Below are 20,553 nucleotides of genomic sequence, written 5' to 3' on the forward strand. Positions count from 1 at the left end.
ATGGACAGACAGCTCGAGCGCACTATTCAGATATTGGAGGATATGCTACGCGCTTGTGTCATCTATTTCGAGAGTTCATAGTATCAGTTTCTGCTGCTTGCGAAGTTTGCCTACAATAACGATTACCAGTCGAACATTCAGATAGCTCCGTATGAGGCTTTGTATGAGAGGCGGTGTAGATCTCCGATGGGTTGGTTTGAGCCGGGTGAGGCTAAGCTATTGGGTACAGACTTGGTTCAGGATGTATTGGACAAGGTTAAATTGATTCAGGATCGGCTTCGCACGACAGAGTCTAGACAAAAGAGTTATGTCAATAGGAAGGTCCGTGATGTTACTTACATGGTTGGGGAGAAGGTTCTGCTGAATGTTTCACCCATGACGAATGTTATGAGATTCGGGAAGAAGGGCAAGTTGAGCCCTCGATTTATTGGTCCGTTTGAGGTACTACAGAGGATTGGAGAGGTGGCTTACAAGCTTACCTTGCCACCTAGTTTGTCGAGTATGCATCCAGTATTTCATGTTTATATGCTCCGGAAGTAAATCGGCGATCCATCTCATGTTTTGGATTTCAGCACGGTTCAGTTAGATGGTGATTTGACTTATGATGTAGAGCCGGTGACTATTTTGGATCAGCAGGTTCGAAAGTTGAGATCAAAGAATATAGCTTCAGTAAAAGTGCATTGGAGAGGTTAGTCAATTGAGGAGGCTACTTAGGAGACCGAGCAGGAGATGCAGAGTAGATATCCACACCTATTTGTTACTCCAGGTATGTTTCTAGACCCGTTCAAGGACGAACGTTTATTTAAGAGGGGGAAGATGTAACGACCCGACCGGTCGTTTTGAGTGTTGTAGCCTCATTCCCCCATTTACTGCTCCTTATGTGCTTTATAGCTGTTATATGACTTACCGGGTTGGTTGGTTCGGGTTCAAAGAGATTTGGAGTGAATTGAAATACTTAGTCTCATAATGAAAAGCTTAAGTTGGAAAAGTTGACCGGATGTTGACTTATGTGTAAACGACCCCGGATTTGAGTTTTGATGGTTCTGTTAGCTCCGTTGGGTGATTTTGGACTTAGGAGCATGTCCAAATTGTGATTTGGAGGTCCGTAGTGGAATTAAGCTTGAAATGACGAAAGTTGTAATTTCGGAAAGTTTGACCAGGAGTGGACTTTTTGATATTGGGGTCGGATTGGATTTCCGGACAAAGTTGAAACGTTTACAATTTTTTAAATAAATTTGAAACTCCAACAAAGTGAGAATTGTCCAAAAAATTTATATGTGTTAATTAACTATTATGCCACTTATCATCATAACATTTCTTTGCTTCTCCTATTATATATAAATAAATTATTACTTGTTTCCAATATAGAAATATAATATTTGGCTAAAAACAATGGGTGCTTAAACACCCATAAGGTTCAATGTAGATTCCCCATTCACGAATTGTTGATAAGGTTTTCCATTCTAAATGAGGAAAATGTAGTAATCAAGATATATCCACCCACTCTACCCCAAATAGGAAAATGGCTTTAACCAATAAAAGTTTAAAAATCACATTCATTGGCTAGCAAGTAACAAATAACCGATATCACCATTGGCCTTTGCGGAACAAGAAGATTCGTGGTTCGTCACATGCTATTTTCTCTTCCTTTATTGAGAAGATTATATTCTATATATGCATTATGCAAGATTTTTCTTTTCAAAATCAAATATATCCTTCCTTTTTGCATTATAATAATATACCAAAAGCATTTTATTAAGTTGCTAAAAGAAAAGATAGGAGAAAACTTAATTCAATTATATAGACGTAAGAGCATTTTGTGGAAAACATTGCAATGGTGAGGGTTTAGCTAAGATTCACATTCCGGGACATTATTCAAAAAAATTAAAGCTACACGACAAAAGAATTATCAAATGGAACAATGAATCGACAAGCAAAAAAGAAATTATAAATCCTCAATAAGATAATTTCATGTTCAATATATCATAATTTATATTATTGTACATGAATTTGAATTTTAGTGGAGATGTGAGCATTTATGATTTTAGTCGAGCCTATCATATTCTTTCTTAATTTTGTAAAATCATACGATTATGGTTCCATGGACGTAATTCAACTTTCCAACGTGTATAAATGTACAATTGCGAAATCAATTTATTTAGGTATGAAAAAGCACATGCATGATATAAAAGTGAACTACCCCCAACAGAGAATATGTTAAGAAATTCAGGTTAACCTTATCTTCACGCTCGATTCCAACGCGTTTCAGACATGAGCGAAATGTAAAACAGCCAACTGGATCATGTACTTTAGCATCAACCACTGCGCTTTTCTATAAGATTCACCTGTACAACGCGCCTAACCTACGCGTGAGTTTCATCTCTTTCGCCTCCCAAACCAATTAGCGTGCGTGAAACAAATCACCAGCTAACATTTAACAGAGGAGCGAAGTTTCCTTTAACACAGGATTTTTCGCAAAACCCCTTCAAACCCCTCCCTTTGATAACCCTAAAAATTTCTCTCCTCTTTTCTTGCATTGTTTTTCACGCAAGGTACTTTCCTCAGATTCCTCTGTTTTCCCCATGTTTTATTTGTTTCTTTTTTATTTGTTGTTAGCTGAGTGTGTTTGCTTTCAGATCTGTTACTCTTCTTCCCGTATTGTGTTAGTTGATTATTTTTGTGAAATTTTATTAAAGCTTAATTGTTTTTTTGGTGCTATATTTATTTTTGGTTTAAGTATTTTCTTGTTTGTGATGAGTTGTTAAGTTCTGGAGGTTGCTGGGTATTGTTTGTTTTCTTGTTGAATATCGGCAATGTGAGGAACTACGACACCACTAATTTTAAAAATAGCAAAAATTGTTCTTCGCATGGTGTTTGGTTTTTGGAGTCAACGGTTTCATTATTTCTTGTTGGGTTAGCTGGTTTTTCAATTAGTCCCATGTTAGTTTCGCATGTTCTTGCTTGAATGTTGATGCATGTGCTGGTTTTTGTGCGTGTGATCGTGGGTTTGTTGCCAGGAGAAGTATTATAAATCTCGGCGCCTTTTTCGTTTCCTATTTTCTTCTTTGTTCTTGTATTTTCGTTTCCTATTTTCTTCTTTGTTCTTGTATTGGTAGGGGGCAGGAGGGAGCAAGGTGGGGTAGTAGAAAATGCGGATAGTTTAAGCACGAATAAAATAATATCATGAAATTTATGGGGCAAAGAACCTGACAAAAATATGGTGATTAAGGGAGGTCGTGAAATGACGATTCCCCTCCAGTGTTTTCTAAGAAAGAATGACAAAACAAGTAACATATGCAATAGTTTGAAGAGTGTGGAGTATAAATGGATGGGGACCAGTCTTGAAGAGTGTGGAGTAACAAATGGGTGGGTATGAACCAATCTTGAATCCAGAGGAGTAGCGGGGGAATTATTGGTGGTTTAGGACAATGGGAACTGTTCTTATACTGGGTTGTTGTTGTTGTTGTTGTAGGACAATGGGGAACTGTTCTTGTTAGATACATTTTCTCAATAAATCTTATGTCAATTCAGATAAAGCTAGTGTTGTCAAAGGCAAAAAGTGTTAAAAAGCGCTCCAGGTCTATCAGGACTTTAAGCTCAAAATGCAATAAACATGTGGGCTTTAGTTAAAAAGGCACAACGAAGAAAAAAGCAAAAATATGTATTTAATATGAAAAAAGAGTAACAATTTCATTCATTATGTTATTTCGTAACAATTAATGTATCTTTTTGGAATCATATTAATTGTTTAGTAGATAATTCAAGATGGAACTTATGGGCGATGAGGTGCACGCCTTGGGTGCCTTACCTACATTGGAGCGCAACCTAAGTGACGCGAAGCGCATGCCTTAAGTTTCTCTGAGCTTCAAGGCTTTAGCGCTCCTTATATGAGCCTTTGACAACACTATAGCGACGAAGATGTTGAGTGGATTCTCCTAGCTTTCGAAGATTGTATATCTAAAAATACAACACTATGGGCAAAGTTGCAGGAGGCAAGACGTAAGTGGTGGGAACCTTGGATGATAGTTTCTCAACTTAGTTTTCTATTCCTGTAATGGGTTTGGATATCACGTGAGTGATTGGGGGCACATTAACACCATTAGGGTTTTGAATGAAAGGATGGGAGGTAGAGCAGTGTGTAAGGCAATGGAGTTCTCGAAGTTGATCAATAGGCATTTTCTTATTGACCTTCCTCTGAAAGACTGGATTTACTTGAGCAAGGTCAGTTTATTCAACCTCTAAATCAAGACTTGACAAATTCTTAGCGTTTACCACATAAAGGCATTGGTTCTGAAAGTATTGCAAGTCATATTGTCCAAGGTGATTTTGGATCACTTGTTAGTCATGCTAGATATGAAGGAATTCACGACCCCTTTTATATTTGAGAATGTATGGTTGAAAGCGGCAAACTGTGGAAATAAGGTCTTTGATAGGTGGAGAGTGGAGATGCTAGAAAGTTACAAGTAGATCATCATTCCAGTTGGCAAAGAAGCTCATATACTAAAACTGGACATAAGCATGTGGAATAAGGAGGCTCTTGGAAGGGTAGAAGTATAGATGAAGGAACTTACGGCAAGGTGGGAGTGCTAAAGGTAAGGGGGTTATAGTACAGGGTGAAAGAAATGGAAGAGGACATAGCTTTCTTGGCAATAACATAGGAGAATAGCGACAATGAAAATCGAGTGCCTTATGGAGAAAGGAAACTCAAACACAAAAAATTTTCATAGGATAGCAAGGATAAATAGGAGAAGTAAGTTCATACAACAATATGAGTATGTGAATGGCATGGGTTATAAAGGCGAGGAGGGGTGAGGGACAATTACTGGATTTTATGAATTCCTGTATACACATGGACGTGAGTGGTTAGAAACAGAAAAGAAAAGAGGTGAGGGAGGTGTTATAGAGTCATGCTTCAACGAATTTACCTTGGTTTTGTTTCAATCTATGTTGCCAGTTCTCTTCGAAAATGTCACAGGGTGCGTGTCGGATTCTCCAAAAGCAGTATATTTTTAGAGAATCCGACACAGGTGCGGTAGTATTTTGGAGTCCCCGCAATATAGGTTTCAATAATGCTAGAACATGATCAATGAAGATTTATTGGATACTATTGTTGCTTAGCAACAGAAGAGTCTGAAAGGAGTCTATTGTGCCAAAAGGGAGGAGCTTTGTGTATCAAATACTACATGCTTATTAATCCAGTGAGAATCATCTAATATATAATTTTTAAGGTGCTTTCCAACAGTTTATCACTTAAGAAGATGGTGGACAAGACAATGTCTACATTCTAAAATGTGTTTGTTGAAGGAAGGCAAATTCTTGGTGCGAAAATGGGTGCAAATGAAGTGGTTGATTGTAGAAGTAAGAAAGGTGAGCTAGGATATTATGCAAGCTAGACCTTCAAGAGCCTACAACCATGTAAATTGGGAGGTTGTGGATATTGTTATGATGAGGATAATACTTGGAGATAGGTGGGAGAGTGGATTACGAAGTGTTATCAAAGGCACACTTTAGCCTTGAAGCGAGGCTCACAACATGTTGAGCGCTTTGCATCGCTTAACGTGTGCTTCAGCATTGTCATCAAGGCTCTAAGGCATATTTTTCCTTTCCAATGAGCGTACTCCTAAAGAGGCGACACTAAATAATTGATATTTAACTTTATCGTAAATTTTCTGTAATTTCCTTGTCCATATATTTGGTATTCATGCTTATAGATATTAGTCTTTGACTACACATACATATTTGTGGGTTTTCTCCGTTTATGCCTTTCTTCATTAATTTGTGTTTTGCGCTTAAAGCTCCAACAAACCTTAGAGAGCTTTTGCGCTTTTTGCCTTTGATAACACTTAGGTTTTGCATATAGACAATTAGATACTCAATCCTCGGGAATGTTTGTGCAAACTTTTTGGGAATTCGAGGGGTTTTAGACAAGAGATCCTTTATCAACCATGTTTCTTTGCTTCGGTAATGAAAACTAAGCAAGATGATGGATAGAACGGCCACAGGAGGCAACATGAGGAGTTTTGTTGCGCTTGTCTAGGGATAAACATCGTAAAAATCTCACATCTCCTATTTCCTACATACTCGAGGCCCGTATTATTTAAGAGAATCAACTTTGGTCGATTTATATGGCATGTGCAATCTTCACCTCATAAGCTATCTTTCGTGGTGGAGTTAGACCTGAGGTCATCTTCTTATGATGGTACCAAAGTCTAGCCTTGGACGTGCGCTAGGTGTTGAAGCCCGGTGTGACCCAACTGGCACGCTCAGAACATTTTCATGTGGTTTTGAGCGGTGTTAGAACTCAAGATCAACCTTAGGAGTTCGAGATCATGCCAATGGAAGAGGTGGACAATTGGGTTGCCGTTGATTACAGCAAATCAAAATCAAGAATCATAGAACCTGGTCATTAAAAGAGCTGAGAAGATGTTAACAGGGTGGCAAAAAAGAAACTTGTCAAAAGGAAGTACTAATAAAAAAACACACCATCAATACTTCATAAAAAACACACTATTGTTCATCTACGCATACTATGTCATTGTTACAGCACTAGCTAGTGTAACTGCTTCATATGAACTTATGGGATGCAACAGATAGGTTTAGGAAGCACCATCTTGGCTGCTAGGAGGTGGTCATTTGGGTAAAGCACCTTAAAGTGTTTAACATAGCGTTGCTGGAAATTATTTGTGGAGGTTCAGAACCGAGGAGAGGGCTCTATGGAGGGAAATGCTAGTAGCAATATGGAACCTTGGACAAGGGATGGAGAACTAGGAACATCTCTTTATTTTTCGGCTGTGGACTGGTCTTTGAAGGAACATCATAGGGAATGGGACGCCTTCAGTGACAACATTTCATTTCGGGTGGGAGATAAAACATAATTAATTTCAGGGTGGGTTCAGAGAGAATGTGTTGAAGTCCATGTTACATAATACTGTGTTTGATAAGTCAAAATGTTACCTAATATTATAGAATGTCAAGTTACGGTACGACAAGTCAGGTGGTCAAAATGAGGATGGAGCTCTGTGGAACATGAGATTCAGGAGGAGCTTGCATGGCTGGAAAGTGTAACTAAATTTCAAAGTCTGGTGGAACAACTACAAGCATAATTGCTTACACACTAGCCGCGATTCGTGGATGTGGGTTAAGCAGAGATGGAATGTTTACTCCTAAGTCATAAATTCCCATAAGCTGTTGGTGGAAGAGGAAGCCAGTTTCTCCCATTCACCAGCTTGGATACTAGAGCGCCTAAAAAGATTTGCTTTGCTTGGGTAGTACTACAAGCATAATTGCTTACACACTAGCCGTGATTCGTGGATGTGGGTTAAGCAGAGATGGAATGTTTACTCCTAAGTCATAAATTCCCATAAGCTGTTGGTGGAAGAGGAAGCCAGTTTCTCCCATTCACCAGCTTGGATATTAGAGCGCCTAAAAAGATTTGCTTTGCTTGGGGTAGTAGCAAGGGGTGCCACCCTGTCAGCTGAGAATCTGAGAACGAGGAGAATTGCATATGCAGTGTTCTCTGTGTAAATGCTCAGGTGAAGATATGAACCACCTCATATTGAATTATGTGGCAATGCTACTGTGGTGAGAAGTGTTAAATTAGTTTAGCGCACGTTGGGCGATGCCAGATACAGTAACCTAGATGCTACATAGTTGGGCCCACAAAAGAAGAGAAGGCTCTACTTTTGTTGTTCTCTACAAAGAGGGATATGAGAGCCTATTTTTAATGGGTTAGAATCTGACTTTATGCATATGCAGAATAACCTTCTTTTCTAGGGTTTTTTAGGTGCATCCACGCGGTTCCACTTTGTATAGAAGACTGGGTGCGCTTTGTAGAGAACCATAATTTTTTGTGTAGATTTTTAAGTTTTTGATATATATATATATATATATATATATTTTGTATACGGGGTGTTTCCCATGTTCAATAATATTAATTTTTACCCTATCCCATAAGAAAAGGGATATGAGGAAGGTGTGGAAGAATATCTGGAGTAGTAAGGCGCTGAAGATAGTAGCAGAGGAAATGAATTGTAATGAGTTGCTATTACTTGTGCAAGGAATAGAACGTGAATAGAAACCACCTGCTGTTGCATACCAAATTTACAGGACAGATATTGACCATAGTATTCTCGTTCTTCATCTCGGGGTTATTATCGGATACAATGGATGAAGCAATGACGTAATGAGGCTACAGAAGATTGGGAGTGAAAGGGAAATAGCTTTGGGAATAGCACCATTATATCTATTTTTTGGACTATCTAGATATATAGATTTAAGGTTTTTTCTTAGTAGGGAGAGAGATATAAGAAATATCTGAAGGTCATTTCATTCTGTTCATACTAATGGTGAAAAGAGAATTTCCAGTTGCTAGATAGTTTGGTTGATTTGATAAATGACTGATATATGCAAAGAAAAAAAAGGTTTTGGTGTAAACAAATGTACCCATTTTGTATGAATTAGTTTGTTTTATGTATCGAACTAACATTTTCTTGTTTGCAAGTTTAAATAACACTCAAAAGGATAGGGGAAACTGGAAAAGCGTGCCAATTTGCTAACATAATGATACACAGCATTTTATTTGAATTTACCTTTCTGAGTGCATTCAGCCTACTGATTTCAGTTTCCCATCTCGCGAAATTTGGGAAACTAATTGTGTTGCACTTCTGCAGCTACATTATGGTATCTTCTGCTCTTAGCAAAACTCATAGAAGTTCCTCTTGTTTGCTCATTTGTGAAAAGTCATATATGATCCTTCTCAATGCAATATAACAACATGTTGTGTTTGGTATGAGTAGTCCGTAAAATTTTAACTTTGCAGCTCATTGTGTGTTTGTGTTTCTGTTGAAATTCTGAATCTCGGTATACATCTTGTCAAAATTCTGATCATGGAAATTTGAAGGCCTGTTCCTAAGATGTTGTTCACAAGGGTAATCAATATTTCACGAAACTGTTTATAGCTTATTTTAGAGGCCTGAGCTGCAGATATGCATCATCAGTTATGCATCTTAACATCTGATTGTGTCAGGGAGGGGTTGCTGCTGCTACATTCATGTTTGGCTTTCTTTCGTAGATTTCTGGAGGTGAGAATTTCCACTTAATCTTATTGCTTAAGTTATCTACCTTGTCCCACCTCAGCAAGATAAACTGCTTTAAAATAAGGTTGTATTTTTGTTTTGGGATCTGTAGATTGCTCGTTAAAATCTTATACAGACCTCCGGGGTATTTGGGTAAGATATCTAGAGCTATTCCTCTTTTAAAAGAATAGTCACAGTAATTCCTGTATTTACTGTTCAATTCTTGTCTTGGGATCTGTAGGTTGCTCGTTAAAATCCTATCCAGACCTCCGCGGTACTTAGGGGTGTTAAAGCTAACCCAAACCCATTTGACCCGCCCAACCTGCCCAAGTTTTAATGGGTTTGGGCTGGAATAGTTTTGAAGATGGGCTATTTTGGACTAGCCCAAGTTAACCCATCACAAATCATCAGCCCACATGAACCCATGATGATGCCTAACCTTGACCCATTAAAATGCTCAATCTTAGAATTCTACCTTGACCCATGTTATAGCTTGAGTCTCTTGTTCAGTTATTCGTTTTACATTCTCATGCACTTGGTAATTAATAATTTTTTATTTTGTTTCTCCAAGTTTATATATATATATATTTTTTAAGAAATACTTTTTTTATTCTATTCACCAAAAAAGTGAGAGTAGTACATTAACTTATATACATGTATATTATTATAGTAAACAGGGATGCATAACAGTTGAATTTTGAAAACTATGACAGCTTCTGTATAATGTTCTAATAGGTTTATTTTGAGTATTTTACAAAGTGGACTGACATTAATTTTATTAATAGAGAAAATTATTTAACTACATTATAATTAATCACCAAATAGAGATAAGTGAAGAGAAGTTGTATTAGTCTTCAAATCAAGGTGATGAACAACTAACCAAAATGCTACAACGGTTGAATTTTGAAAACTGATATTTTGTGTAAAATGTACTAATAGGTTTATTTTGAGTATTTTACAAAGTGGACTGACATTAATTTTATTAATAGAGAAAATGAATTATTTAACTAATTATTGTTGATGAAACCAATCATCAAACATGAAAAAGTTTGAAAATAAAGCAGAAACATATTAACACAACGGAGAAAATAACAAACAAAATTTATATCAATAAAATAAAAGACGGGCACTAGGCTATTTTTGAGGTATCGCAATATAAATCACAACATATCATTATTTGAGTCAGAGGAGATTATTTGTGAATATATTTTTAATTTTTTCTAAAAATATTGAATTTTGATTTGTAAATGTGAGAATATTGAAAAAATTTGGGTCAAGTTGGGCGGGTTGGGGTACGACCCATTATTTAGCCCATCTTGACCCAAATAAACTTTGGGCAGGGTTGGGCATTAACCTATTTATTTACTCAGCTCATCTTGACCCGCCCAACTTCAGCCCAAATAGCCCATTTTCCACCCTTAGTGGTACTTAGGTAAGATATCTAGAGCTATTCTTCTTTTAAAAGAATAGTCACAGTAATTCCTGTATTTATTCTTCAATTCTTGTTATCTGTAGGTTGCTCGTTAAAATCCTATCCAGACCTCTGCGGTACTTAGGTAAGATATCTAGAGCTATTCTTCTTTTAAAAGAATGGTCACAGTAATTCCTGTATTTGCTCTTCAATTCTTGTTTTGGGATGTGTAGGTTGCTCGTTAAAATCCTATCCAGACCTCCATGGTACTTAGGTAAGATATCTAGAGCTATTCTTCTTTTAAAAGAATAGTCACAGTAATTCCAGTATTTACTCTTCAATTCTTGGTTCCATTCTTTCTGTGGCAGGATGTACTTTAACAATTCTTAGCCCAAGGCTTGCAGTCTTAACCATGGGAAGGCGGGGAACCAGATCTTTTGGCCTGTATCCAATTTAACTTCCCATTCTGATTTCGTTTTCACTCATTTCGAAGTGGATAGCGCTCTAGTTTTCAGTATGTATGCTTTAAATTTGTCATGTTCTATTTGATTTAAGTATAACTTCAGAAGCTCTATAAGACTGAATTGAGGATGAAACTTCTCCAAAAACCACGTATGTTGAAGTTGTTTGCTCTAATATATGTGTTACTGTACTTGTAAAACAAGTGTAAATGATAACTGGATAAAACTAAGAAATAATGCTCAATAGATGAAGGGAATTGTTAGATAAAGAGAAGTTTCTGTTAGTTGAGATAACTTTCTTACTGATGTTATATTAAGGGTTGGCATGATTATGAGCATAGTTTGATTGTGAATATCTTTGCCTTTGCTGGGGTTTTCAACTATCCTGTAAAGGCACTGTTTTTCTACCAGATGACCTATAAAACTTGGTGTCCATCATATGATAAACATGACGGGGTGCAATTAACATTCTTGGGGTCACATCAACATATTTTATGGAACATTGAAGTCCCACTTCAGTCAAATTGTCTCTATATATTTGCATGTTTGTCTAAAACAATTATGGATGTGACACCAACATAGATCCAATGTTTTATTACAAGAACTGGAATTCCTTACATTTTTCCGATAACCATGTTTTTATTAACTTAAACAACAGCCGTTATGCAGTTTTTACGAACTGGATGAACAATATGCTATAATGGAACACATTAGATCTACCTAGGTCGTGAATGTTAAAGCAGGTTCTGCATGGATTAGATGATCGATAAACCGATAAGGAGAGTAAAGAAGTATGAAATTGTGGCCTATAGTAGCAGTAAAACAAACCATAGCTGCATAGGACACTTCATAGGCTTTTGCTATTGTTCCAGGCACAAGTTTGTGTGGCCTGGTTATCTGGAACCCAGATATGAAGAGCCGGAGAAAGGTGGCTTCTTTTGGTGTAGTTTTGGCTTTGAGAGTAAAACTGCCTAGGATATTGCCAATGGTATGAATAATAGGAGAGATTTATCCCTTATTTTTCGATAGATTCTTTATTAAGATGGGAAAAAGATGGCTGTCTGTTGCCATAGAAATATAATTCTTCTAGTTGTCTGATGCCATGCCTGTAGCTCTTGGAAACTACCAAAGGAAGATGGTATCTTGTCTCTCTTTATGAAACAAATGAACATTGACATCTAATGTACGATAAACAGGAGTTTACCCTGTCAATTTGTGATCGATAGTAAACATTGTTAGACCTATTATTTTGCTTCATTACCTTTTGGGGGTCAACCTGCAAAGGAAAAGTGCTAAAATTTATATGACCAAAGATGTGACACTATAAGATTCTTCTCCAATGTCGATGCGAGTAGTTTCAAATAAATGATAGAATAAACTTGGATTCCCTTTTAAGCTCACAAGTTTCAAGTGTCATGCAGTTTTGACTTCACCTTGAAAAGGGATCAATGTCAGTTACAGTTAAAAAAAAAGCATGAAATGTCAGTTATTGGCACTCCAAACCAAATGAAAATATATCTTTTCCTGACTCACTTGTGATGCAGATGTGATAAGCACCAAATCATAGCAACTTTTTTTTACCTAAGGCATCTATGGTGGACTCTCATATGGAAGTTCATTTATAGGGATCTCATGAGCAAGATAGGCTTCAGTGTCTGAGATCTACTTTAAATGCAAGAATGGAAAATCGATACAAATCTTTGTGTCATATCTTTTGGTCAGATCCACGCATTTTTTCTGTTTTCGCCACCGCTGTAGATTCTCTGTATGCTATCTCATATGTTTTTTATATCCAGTTTTCGGTGTTCTTAGTGCTTCGTCCAGTGAGAAAAGAACTACAGAGAAAAATCAAGTTTAGAGGCACTCCAAAAAGTCCTGAAATCTGGTCCAGGGAAAGATCTTTCAGAGTTCTACCAGGACAAGGAAGGGAAGCAATTAATCTTATCCAAGTGCAAAATGTCTGAGCAACTCCCAAAGTTTAGTAAAAAGCAATTTAAGACTCAAGAGCAAAAAAGAGCATCTTCAAGTCCCAAGGATCATTCTTCTAGAAAGCAGCACAGGAAAGGGGAAAACCCTCTCCGAATCCCACCAGCTACAGAGCCGTGTGAAGATGTGAAATGTTCAAATTCATGGATCTGCAAAAATGCCGCATGCCGGGCCACTATTTCGATTGATGACAATTTTTGCAAAAGGTGCTCTTGTTGCATTTGTCACTTATTTGATGATAACAAGGATCCTAGTCTTTGGTTGGAGTGCACATCTGAATCTGGTCAGGGGGGCTCATGTGGCTTGACTTGCCACATTGAGTGTGCCCTCCAACGTGAGAAGGTGGGAGTTGTTGATCTAGGACAACTGATGCAGCTAGATGGGAGCTATTGTTGTGCTTCTTGTGGTAAAGTCTCAGGAATTCTTGGGTAAGTTTCCTTTAGAGAAGTATAATATTTTTCACTTTTCAATATGCGTGTGTGATAGACAGATAGAGGACTTATTCCCTTGTCAAAAGATTGTGCGGAAGGATCAGTCTTGAAGCTATCTCCTTCTGAATTCTTTTATAAGCTTCCTGCTACCAAGTGTCACTTTGCAGTGTTGAAGGTGTTAATTGTTTCTTCTCTGTTCAATCTTGATTAGTTATTTATGTATTAAAGGTAGTACTGTTATTGAATTCTTTTGGGTTGATTAGAATCGTTAATAGCTCATTTTGACTAACAGCATGTTAACCTTAAGAAACGTTTCCACCTAGTGATGTATAGACAGTAGTTTGCAGAATGAGCAATCATTTTGAGTGAATTTTAGAGTGTCAAGCTATGGCATTTCCAAAAAGCTAGATGTTAGAAATCCTCTTTATTGGCAATAACTGTACAGTAATACCCATCCACTTTTGGCCCTCCTGCATGAAGAGAAGCATCGGTTATCTCCTTGTGTATAATGCTATTAATCTCGTCGTGTTTGTTGAACCTTTTTCTCTTCCACTATGGAATTTGGTAGGTTTTGGAAGAAACAGCTTTGTGTAGCTAAGGATGCTCGTCGTGTTGACATCCTCTGCTACAGAATATACTTGAGTTACAGGCTCCTGGACGGGACATCCAGATTTAAAGAGCTCCATGAAATTGTTAAAGAAGCCAAGGCCAAATTGGAGATGGAAGTGGGCCCAGTGAATGGAGTATCATCGAAGATGGCTCGGGGAATTGTTAGCAGACTTTCTATTGCCAGCGATATTCAGTCATTGTGCTCGATTGCCATTGAGAAAGCTGATGAATGGTTGACAACAAAGACTAACAAACCTTCTAATTCCTCAGGTACCATTTCTTATTTTATTCTTCAGAGGTGGCACTGACTTGTAGCAAGTTGAATCTAGAGTACTTTATTAGTAATACTTTCCTGTTGCTACTTCTTGCCAGAGGGTTCACTTCCTGCAGCGTGCAAATTTCTTTTTGAGGAAGTGACGTCAACTTCGGTTGTAATTGTTCTGATAGAAGTATCCGCTGAATCTTCTGAAGATGTCAAGGGCTACAAGCTCTGGTACTGCAAGGCCAGAGAAGACACTTATACACAAGAACCTGTTTGTGTCTTTCCAAGAACTCAGCGAAGGATTTTGATATCGAATTTACAGCCTTGCACAGAGTATTCTTTTCGGATAGTTTCCTATACAGACATCAGTGATGTGGGACACTCTGAGGCGAAGTGTTTCACAAAGAGTATTGAGATAATACACAGGAAGTCTAATTCAGTAGCAGGACACAAAAGGAAGGTGAATCAGGATACTGGAGGAAACTCTGGCTCCAAAGAGGGCTACTACACTGGAAAAGACATTGAGTTTGATTCTGGATTCAAGGTCCGAGACCTTGGTAAAATTCTAAGACTGGCATGGGCTCAACAGCAAGGATGTTTGGAGGGATTTTGTGGACCTTCATTTGCAAAATGCTGTGAGTCTTGTAGTACTGTTAAGCCTGAACCTGTACAGGAAGAGAGGAAGCCATCTACTTCTCGCCAGCTTGACTTAAATGTTGCTTCAGTACCCGATTTAAATGAAGAGTTAACCCCCTCGTCCAGAGATGAAGATAATGGCTGCACTTTAGGGCAGACTGTTGAAGCAGTTGATGATGCCACCTCTCATGACAATGAGAGGAATGGTCTTGCCGGATCACATGGTAGCGGAGATTCCCAGAACTGGAACCAGGGGAAGAATGGAGATGTGTCTGCTGTTGGTTCTCAGATGGAAGATTTTCGGAAGAGGGGAACTAGCAATAATCGTGAGGCACATGACTCTGATAGCACCTTGGTCAATGGTTCACCTATCCGAATTCGTACAGGGGGCTTGGATGAGAACTTTGAATACTGTGTTAAGATCATCCGTTGGCTGGAATGTCAGGGTTTGATCGAGAAGGAGTTCAGGTTAAAGTTGCTTACTTGGTTTAGCTTGAGATCAACGGAGCAGGAGCGTAGGGTGGTAAATACCTTCATTCAAACACTAATTGATGATCCAGGTAGCTTGGCTGGTCAACTGGTTGATACCTTTTCAGAAATGATATCCAGCAAGAGGCCACCGAATGGTTTTTGTTGTAAGCTTTGGCATTAACTTGTGAAGCACATAAAGGATAAAAAACTGGTACCCAGGTTCAAAATTGATTCAGACCATAGTCTTCGCAGACCATCTTACTCTTCTGTACATTTTTTTCTCTATATTTTGTAGTGAAATGATTCATTCATGTAGGGACAAACCTGTCCAGCTACAAGATTTGGGTTGTTATTCATGTGGGCAGTTCATGACTTTTTCTCCATGGGGGAGAATTAGATTTAATGAATTCACATTTGTAGGAAACAATGTCTCATTTCTCTTCTTTGATTGCATTTGAGGCATTGACTTTTGGTACTTATTCGGGATGCAGATATAGCGACAAGCAAAAAAAGATGAGCGATGATGGGAAGTTGTCTTCGGTATTTCGGCTTTTTAATTACATTCTTTTAAGCCATCTTTTCCCCTCCTTCCCTTTTGTATTTTCTTTTAAGTTTTTCAATGAAATACAAATTACTAGCGGAAAGCATATAGTGAATGGATCTTGAACTGCAAACACTATTTGGGGAATGCTTTGAACTAGTTAAAAAGTGCACAAATACCGTAAAAATTGCATGGAGTGCCCTATTTGGTCGCCCCTTTTTAACTTATATCCTTTTTGTTTTTCCGTTTGCATCTGTACCCATTTTTTTTTTGTTAAAAGCGTTTTATAAAGACGATATTGTTCTTTAATAAAAGACTATTGATAAACTGCCGGACAAAAATTTAAGCATGTTTAGGCTGAAGTTTTAGCAATTGAACTAAAATACTTCAACTTGTTTAAACTTAAGTTTCGGATAAAACTCAGGACAAAACTGTAGACTGCATTACAAAACTTCAGCATGTGTTGGTATGAAGTTTTAGCAAATGAACTAAATAACTTCAGCATGCATTAGCAAAAATTCTTTAGAAAATTACATACTGTAAGACAAGATCTTAAGCATGTTTAGTCTGAAGTTTTAGCAAATGAACTAAAAAACTTATCTTAAGCATGTTTAGTATGAAGTTTTAGCAAATGAACTAAAAAACTTAAGCATGTTTAGTCTGAAGTTTTAACAAATGAACTAAAAAACTTTAGCATGTTTTTTATGAAGTTTTAGCAAATGAACTAAATAACTTCAGCATGCATTAGCAAAAACTCATTAGAAAATTACATACTGCAAGACAAAAACTTAAGCATGTTTAGTCTGAAGTTTTGGCAAATGAACTAAAAAACTTAAGCATGTTTACTCTGAAGTTTTAGCAAATGAACTAAATAACTTCAGCATGTTTACACCGAAGTTTTAGCAAATGAACTAAAAAACTTAAGCATGTTTAATCTGAAATTTTAGCAAATGAATTAAATAACTTCAGCATGTTTCGACTGAAGTTTCGGTAAAAACTCATGACAAAATTGTAGACGCCAGGATATAAAACTTCAGCATGCATTAGCATGAAGTTTTAGCTTCAATGTGAAACAACTTCATGCTACATTAGCATGAAATTTTAGCTTCAACATGAAACACCTTCATGCTACATTAGCATGAAGTTTTAGCTTCAACGTGGAACAACTTCATGCAAGTGTGATTCTGAAGATGAATCTGGATAAGTTTTTAATTTTTTGATAAAGCTGCTGAGAGGAGAGAAGGAGATCTTTTTTCACGAATGAGGTTGCAGATCACGCAATTAATGCATGATGAAGGTTTTATATCTTTTGTATCATATTATTACGGATTTTTTGTCAGATGGCTACAAAATCAATAATTTTTAAAAATAGGGTACAAATTAAAAGGTGCACAAATATAAGGTACGACTGCAAATCCCCCACAAATACCCAATTTTAGGGCCACTGTTTAAGGTGTACCTTAAGTTCAATTTCTTTTTTGCAATTTTACCAACTTAGGACGTACGCACTAAAGCATCACAATCAATGTCTAAAGTTACAAATTTTGTTTAAAGTTGGGGACTACAGATGAAAATATTTTAAGTGCATACAATAAATTGGCTGCACTTCAGATACATACATCTGAGCTATTTGGGTTTCCAAAGCTAACTGATATATAGCTTAAAGTATATATATATATATATATATATATATATATATATATATATATATATATATATATATATATATATATGTATGTATGTATGTATATCGCCTCACATTTTATTCGTGTTTCGTAGATTTTGAATGTGAAATGTATTGATTTATGCTAATTCGTGGTATTTTTATGTGTAGAAATCATCTGAAGGCAATATGGGGCGAAAGGTGCGAGATTAGAGCAAAAAAGGAGCAAAATGGGAAAATGGCCATTTGTAGCGCCACAAGTAGCGTGGGGATCTACCTGTGGCCCAGTTTCCAGAACCTCAAAAATCCTAGCGCCTGGGCTAGCTCCCCGCGCTATCTTGGGCGCTGGGTGGCGGAAAAGTATCCTACTTCGTCTGGGACAAGGTTATTTCGACCCAAGATGCACCCAGCTCGTATAAAAGCAAGTCTAAACTTATTTTGGAAAGGGAACCGCCACTTTGAGAGGAAAATACACGCACAGAATACTCGGGAGCAAGGATTCTCAATTTTTCTTCATATTCTCTTCCTTTAATCTCATAGTTTATTAATTTTAGAGTTTTGGGTGCTACATGAATGTTATAGTTTGAAGCTTGAATTATTCTTATTATTTTATTATATTGGTTTATTTATTCAATCTTGCGCTTAAGTATTTGATTGCTTGATAACCAATCGAATACTATCTACGAATCTAGGATTGAACTCGGGAGAGGGAATTCTAGATTGCATATAAGATTGAGTAGAGCGAGATCTTGATCTTGAGTATCGGGAACATATTTGCTATTAGGATAGGGATATACCTAATCACCTCGCTTGGTTATTATATTGAAATTATTAATGCATTTTTATTAATCCTCATTCCATAGGAATATAGGCGTAAGGAATTCGGGAGAATACTATGATTAATATTAACCATGTCAATTAATAAACTAGATAAATTAATTAGACAAGTTAAGTGAAAGACTCAAAGGGATTGTTAGCCAACCCATAGCTCTAGAATATTGTCTCTCATTGAATTCGTGTCTAATTTTGCCAACTTGTTCCTTTAATCTCTTAGTTTGTTACTCTAGACTAGTTTGAGTTAATTATTCATATTTTAGGATTCACTTGAATAGATTAGTTATTTGAGTTTAATTTAATTGATAGTTAATCACAAGTCCCCGTGGGTACAATATCTGGACTTACAATCCTATATTAATTGTCGACCACGTATACTTGTGTGTGTGTTTGAGAGCAACAAGTTTTTGGTGCCATTGCCGGTGATTTAAAAATTTGCTGTTTTCTAGATTAGGCTTTTACTTTTTAACTATCCAAGTTTTTAATTTTAGGTTAATGTAGTTAGAATTATTATTATTTTTACATGGTATCTTGGAATGAGAATTGGTCGAATATTGGTTATTCTTATTTTGGTAATCCTTGTCTATATTATGGAGGACCACACTTGTGGCAAAATTGTGAGAATATTTCCGAGAGCAAGTTGGGTGCACCATCTCAATCTTTTGCGTGGAATATTTGTAATGTGTGTGGTTGTCAAGGTGGCCATTGGGATAGATGTCCTAATTCTTTTTACCCTCCTCTGAGCCTTTATTATGATGTTTCAAATAATGTTTATGAATTTGATAGGAGCAATGAAGTGGAGGATGAGGAGCGCGTTGCTCGTATTATGGACATGGTGAGGCAAGTCGCCGAGCAACAAGATGAAATTCAAAAAAAGACTGCCTTAGCAATCAAAGGACTGCATGCTAGAATGGAAGAATTAATGGCCAGTTCATAAGAAGAACCTCAACTCGACGAAGAGAGCGAGTTCCCACAAGAAGATACCTTTGAAGAAGCATATATCGTGAGCCAATCTTGGATAGAGGAACAAGCTCAACTGGTAAAATTCATGAGTTTCTCCGTGATGGTCTTTTAAATATGTCAGAACAATTGGTAGACGAAAGAACTGAGCTCAGAAAAGAGATAGACCAATTTGGCTCAGATATCCATGACCCGCAGACTCAATTGAATAAAAAGGTTGAGGCGTCTGATGCCGTACAACTAATTGTTGTGGATACTGACCAACTTGTGAAACAGAAAGAGGAATTTTAACTATTCGACCAAAATATTATTAATGATTCCAAGGTTTATGAAGTGTGCAAAAGTGAGGATGTCAAAAGTGAAGCGATTCTAGAGTTGGAGCGCATTGGACTTTATTCTAAACACTTTTCAATATTGTGTTTGGTTGTTGAAACTAGAATTGATCCATTCGAGCATATGGAGGAGTCAATGGATGAGGAACAAAATGCATAAATTCTGAAATTTGCCATGCCAAGGAGACAAAATGACATCCCTCACTTAAAGGACAAGAAGTGCAAGATGCGATATCTATTGCTTAGTTCCTTTATTTTTACACCACCGCCCCAGGAACGTGATAGAAAAATTAATGCAAAATTGGGAACACAATTCATATCCTCAAGATGGAGTAAAAAGTGGTGAAAGTGATAGCGTCGTGTCGCGACGTTAAATCAAGCGCTTGTTGGGAGGCAACCCGATTTTAATTTTTCTTTTATTTTTGTTTAATTTTTTTATATTATTGTATTATCTTTGTAGTGTTGTTTTTGTATTTTTGTAGGAGTAGGAGCATGGAGTCAAAGATAACAGAAAGTATGCAAAAGTGAGCAGGTGGTTGGAACGAAGTGTGCAGTGTCTGCACAAAGGATCATCCTTGGGAGAAGTCTGAGTATCCCGTGAGCTGCTAATGTTTTGGCTTTTGGCCTACTAGGGAGTCTCTTTTACCCTATTGTTATATATTGTATGCATTACGGGCATTACATAATTTTAAGTGTGGGCTGAGGATATTGTCTGGGTGATTTTGTATGCTATCCTAACTTAATTTTAGTATTCTTTCTTAGTGTAGTGATTTTTGTAATTCAAAAAAAACAATTCGAAAAAAGAAAAAAACACTCAGAAAAAGCTCGAACTTTTCACGACGATGGATCTTTTGGATAATTTCTCTTGAGATATTGAAGTCC

The 20,553-nt window shown here is 37.1% G+C and overlaps 1 protein-coding gene across 5 annotated transcripts; it reads left to right on the top strand.

The window, feature by feature from the left end:
* Positions 1-2,265: 2,265 nt before the first annotated feature.
* Positions 2,266-15,985, top strand: LOC104239955 (VIN3-like protein 1). 5 transcript variants are annotated; one of them, XM_009794716.2, is made up of 9 exons: positions 2,266-2,552; positions 9,026-9,080; positions 10,590-10,630; positions 10,719-10,759; positions 10,854-10,999; positions 12,491-12,663; positions 12,743-13,360; positions 13,932-14,242; positions 14,345-15,985. In XM_009794716.2, the coding sequence occupies exons 7-9, from the start codon at positions 12,903-12,905 to the stop codon at positions 15,520-15,522; spliced, it is 1,947 nt and encodes a 648-aa protein (XP_009793018.1). In that variant the 5' UTR covers positions 2,266-2,552; positions 9,026-9,080; positions 10,590-10,630; positions 10,719-10,759; positions 10,854-10,999; positions 12,491-12,663; positions 12,743-12,902; the 3' UTR covers positions 15,523-15,985. The 5 variants fall into 5 exon arrangements, with proteins under 5 accessions (XP_009793018.1, XP_009793015.1, XP_070030569.1 ...); XM_009794713.2 differs by having other exon boundaries at positions 12,491-13,360; XM_070174468.1 differs by having other exon boundaries at positions 12,572-13,360.
* Positions 15,986-20,553: the final 4,568 nt, after the last annotated feature.

This window comes from Nicotiana sylvestris, chromosome 5 (assembly GCF_000393655.2).
Source record: "Nicotiana sylvestris chromosome 5, ASM39365v2, whole genome shotgun sequence".
NCBI classification, from domain to species: Eukaryota; Viridiplantae; Streptophyta; class Magnoliopsida; order Solanales; family Solanaceae; genus Nicotiana; species Nicotiana sylvestris.

What these genes read in the sequence shown, in the direction of transcription:
- LOC104239955 (XM_009794713.2), top strand. Translation starts at nt 12,903, where the DNA reads ATGTCTGAGCAACTCCCAAAGTTTAGTAAAAAGCAATTTAAGACTCAA. An exon ending in AAAGTCTCAGGAATTCTTGG is followed by an intron (nt 13,361 to 13,931) that starts GTAAGTTTCCTT and finishes GGAATTTGGTAG; the next exon opens with GTTTTGGAAGAAACAGCTTT. An exon ending in CAAACCTTCTAATTCCTCAG is followed by an intron (nt 14,243 to 14,344) that starts GTACCATTTCTT and finishes ACTTCTTGCCAG; the next exon opens with AGGGTTCACTTCCTGCAGCG.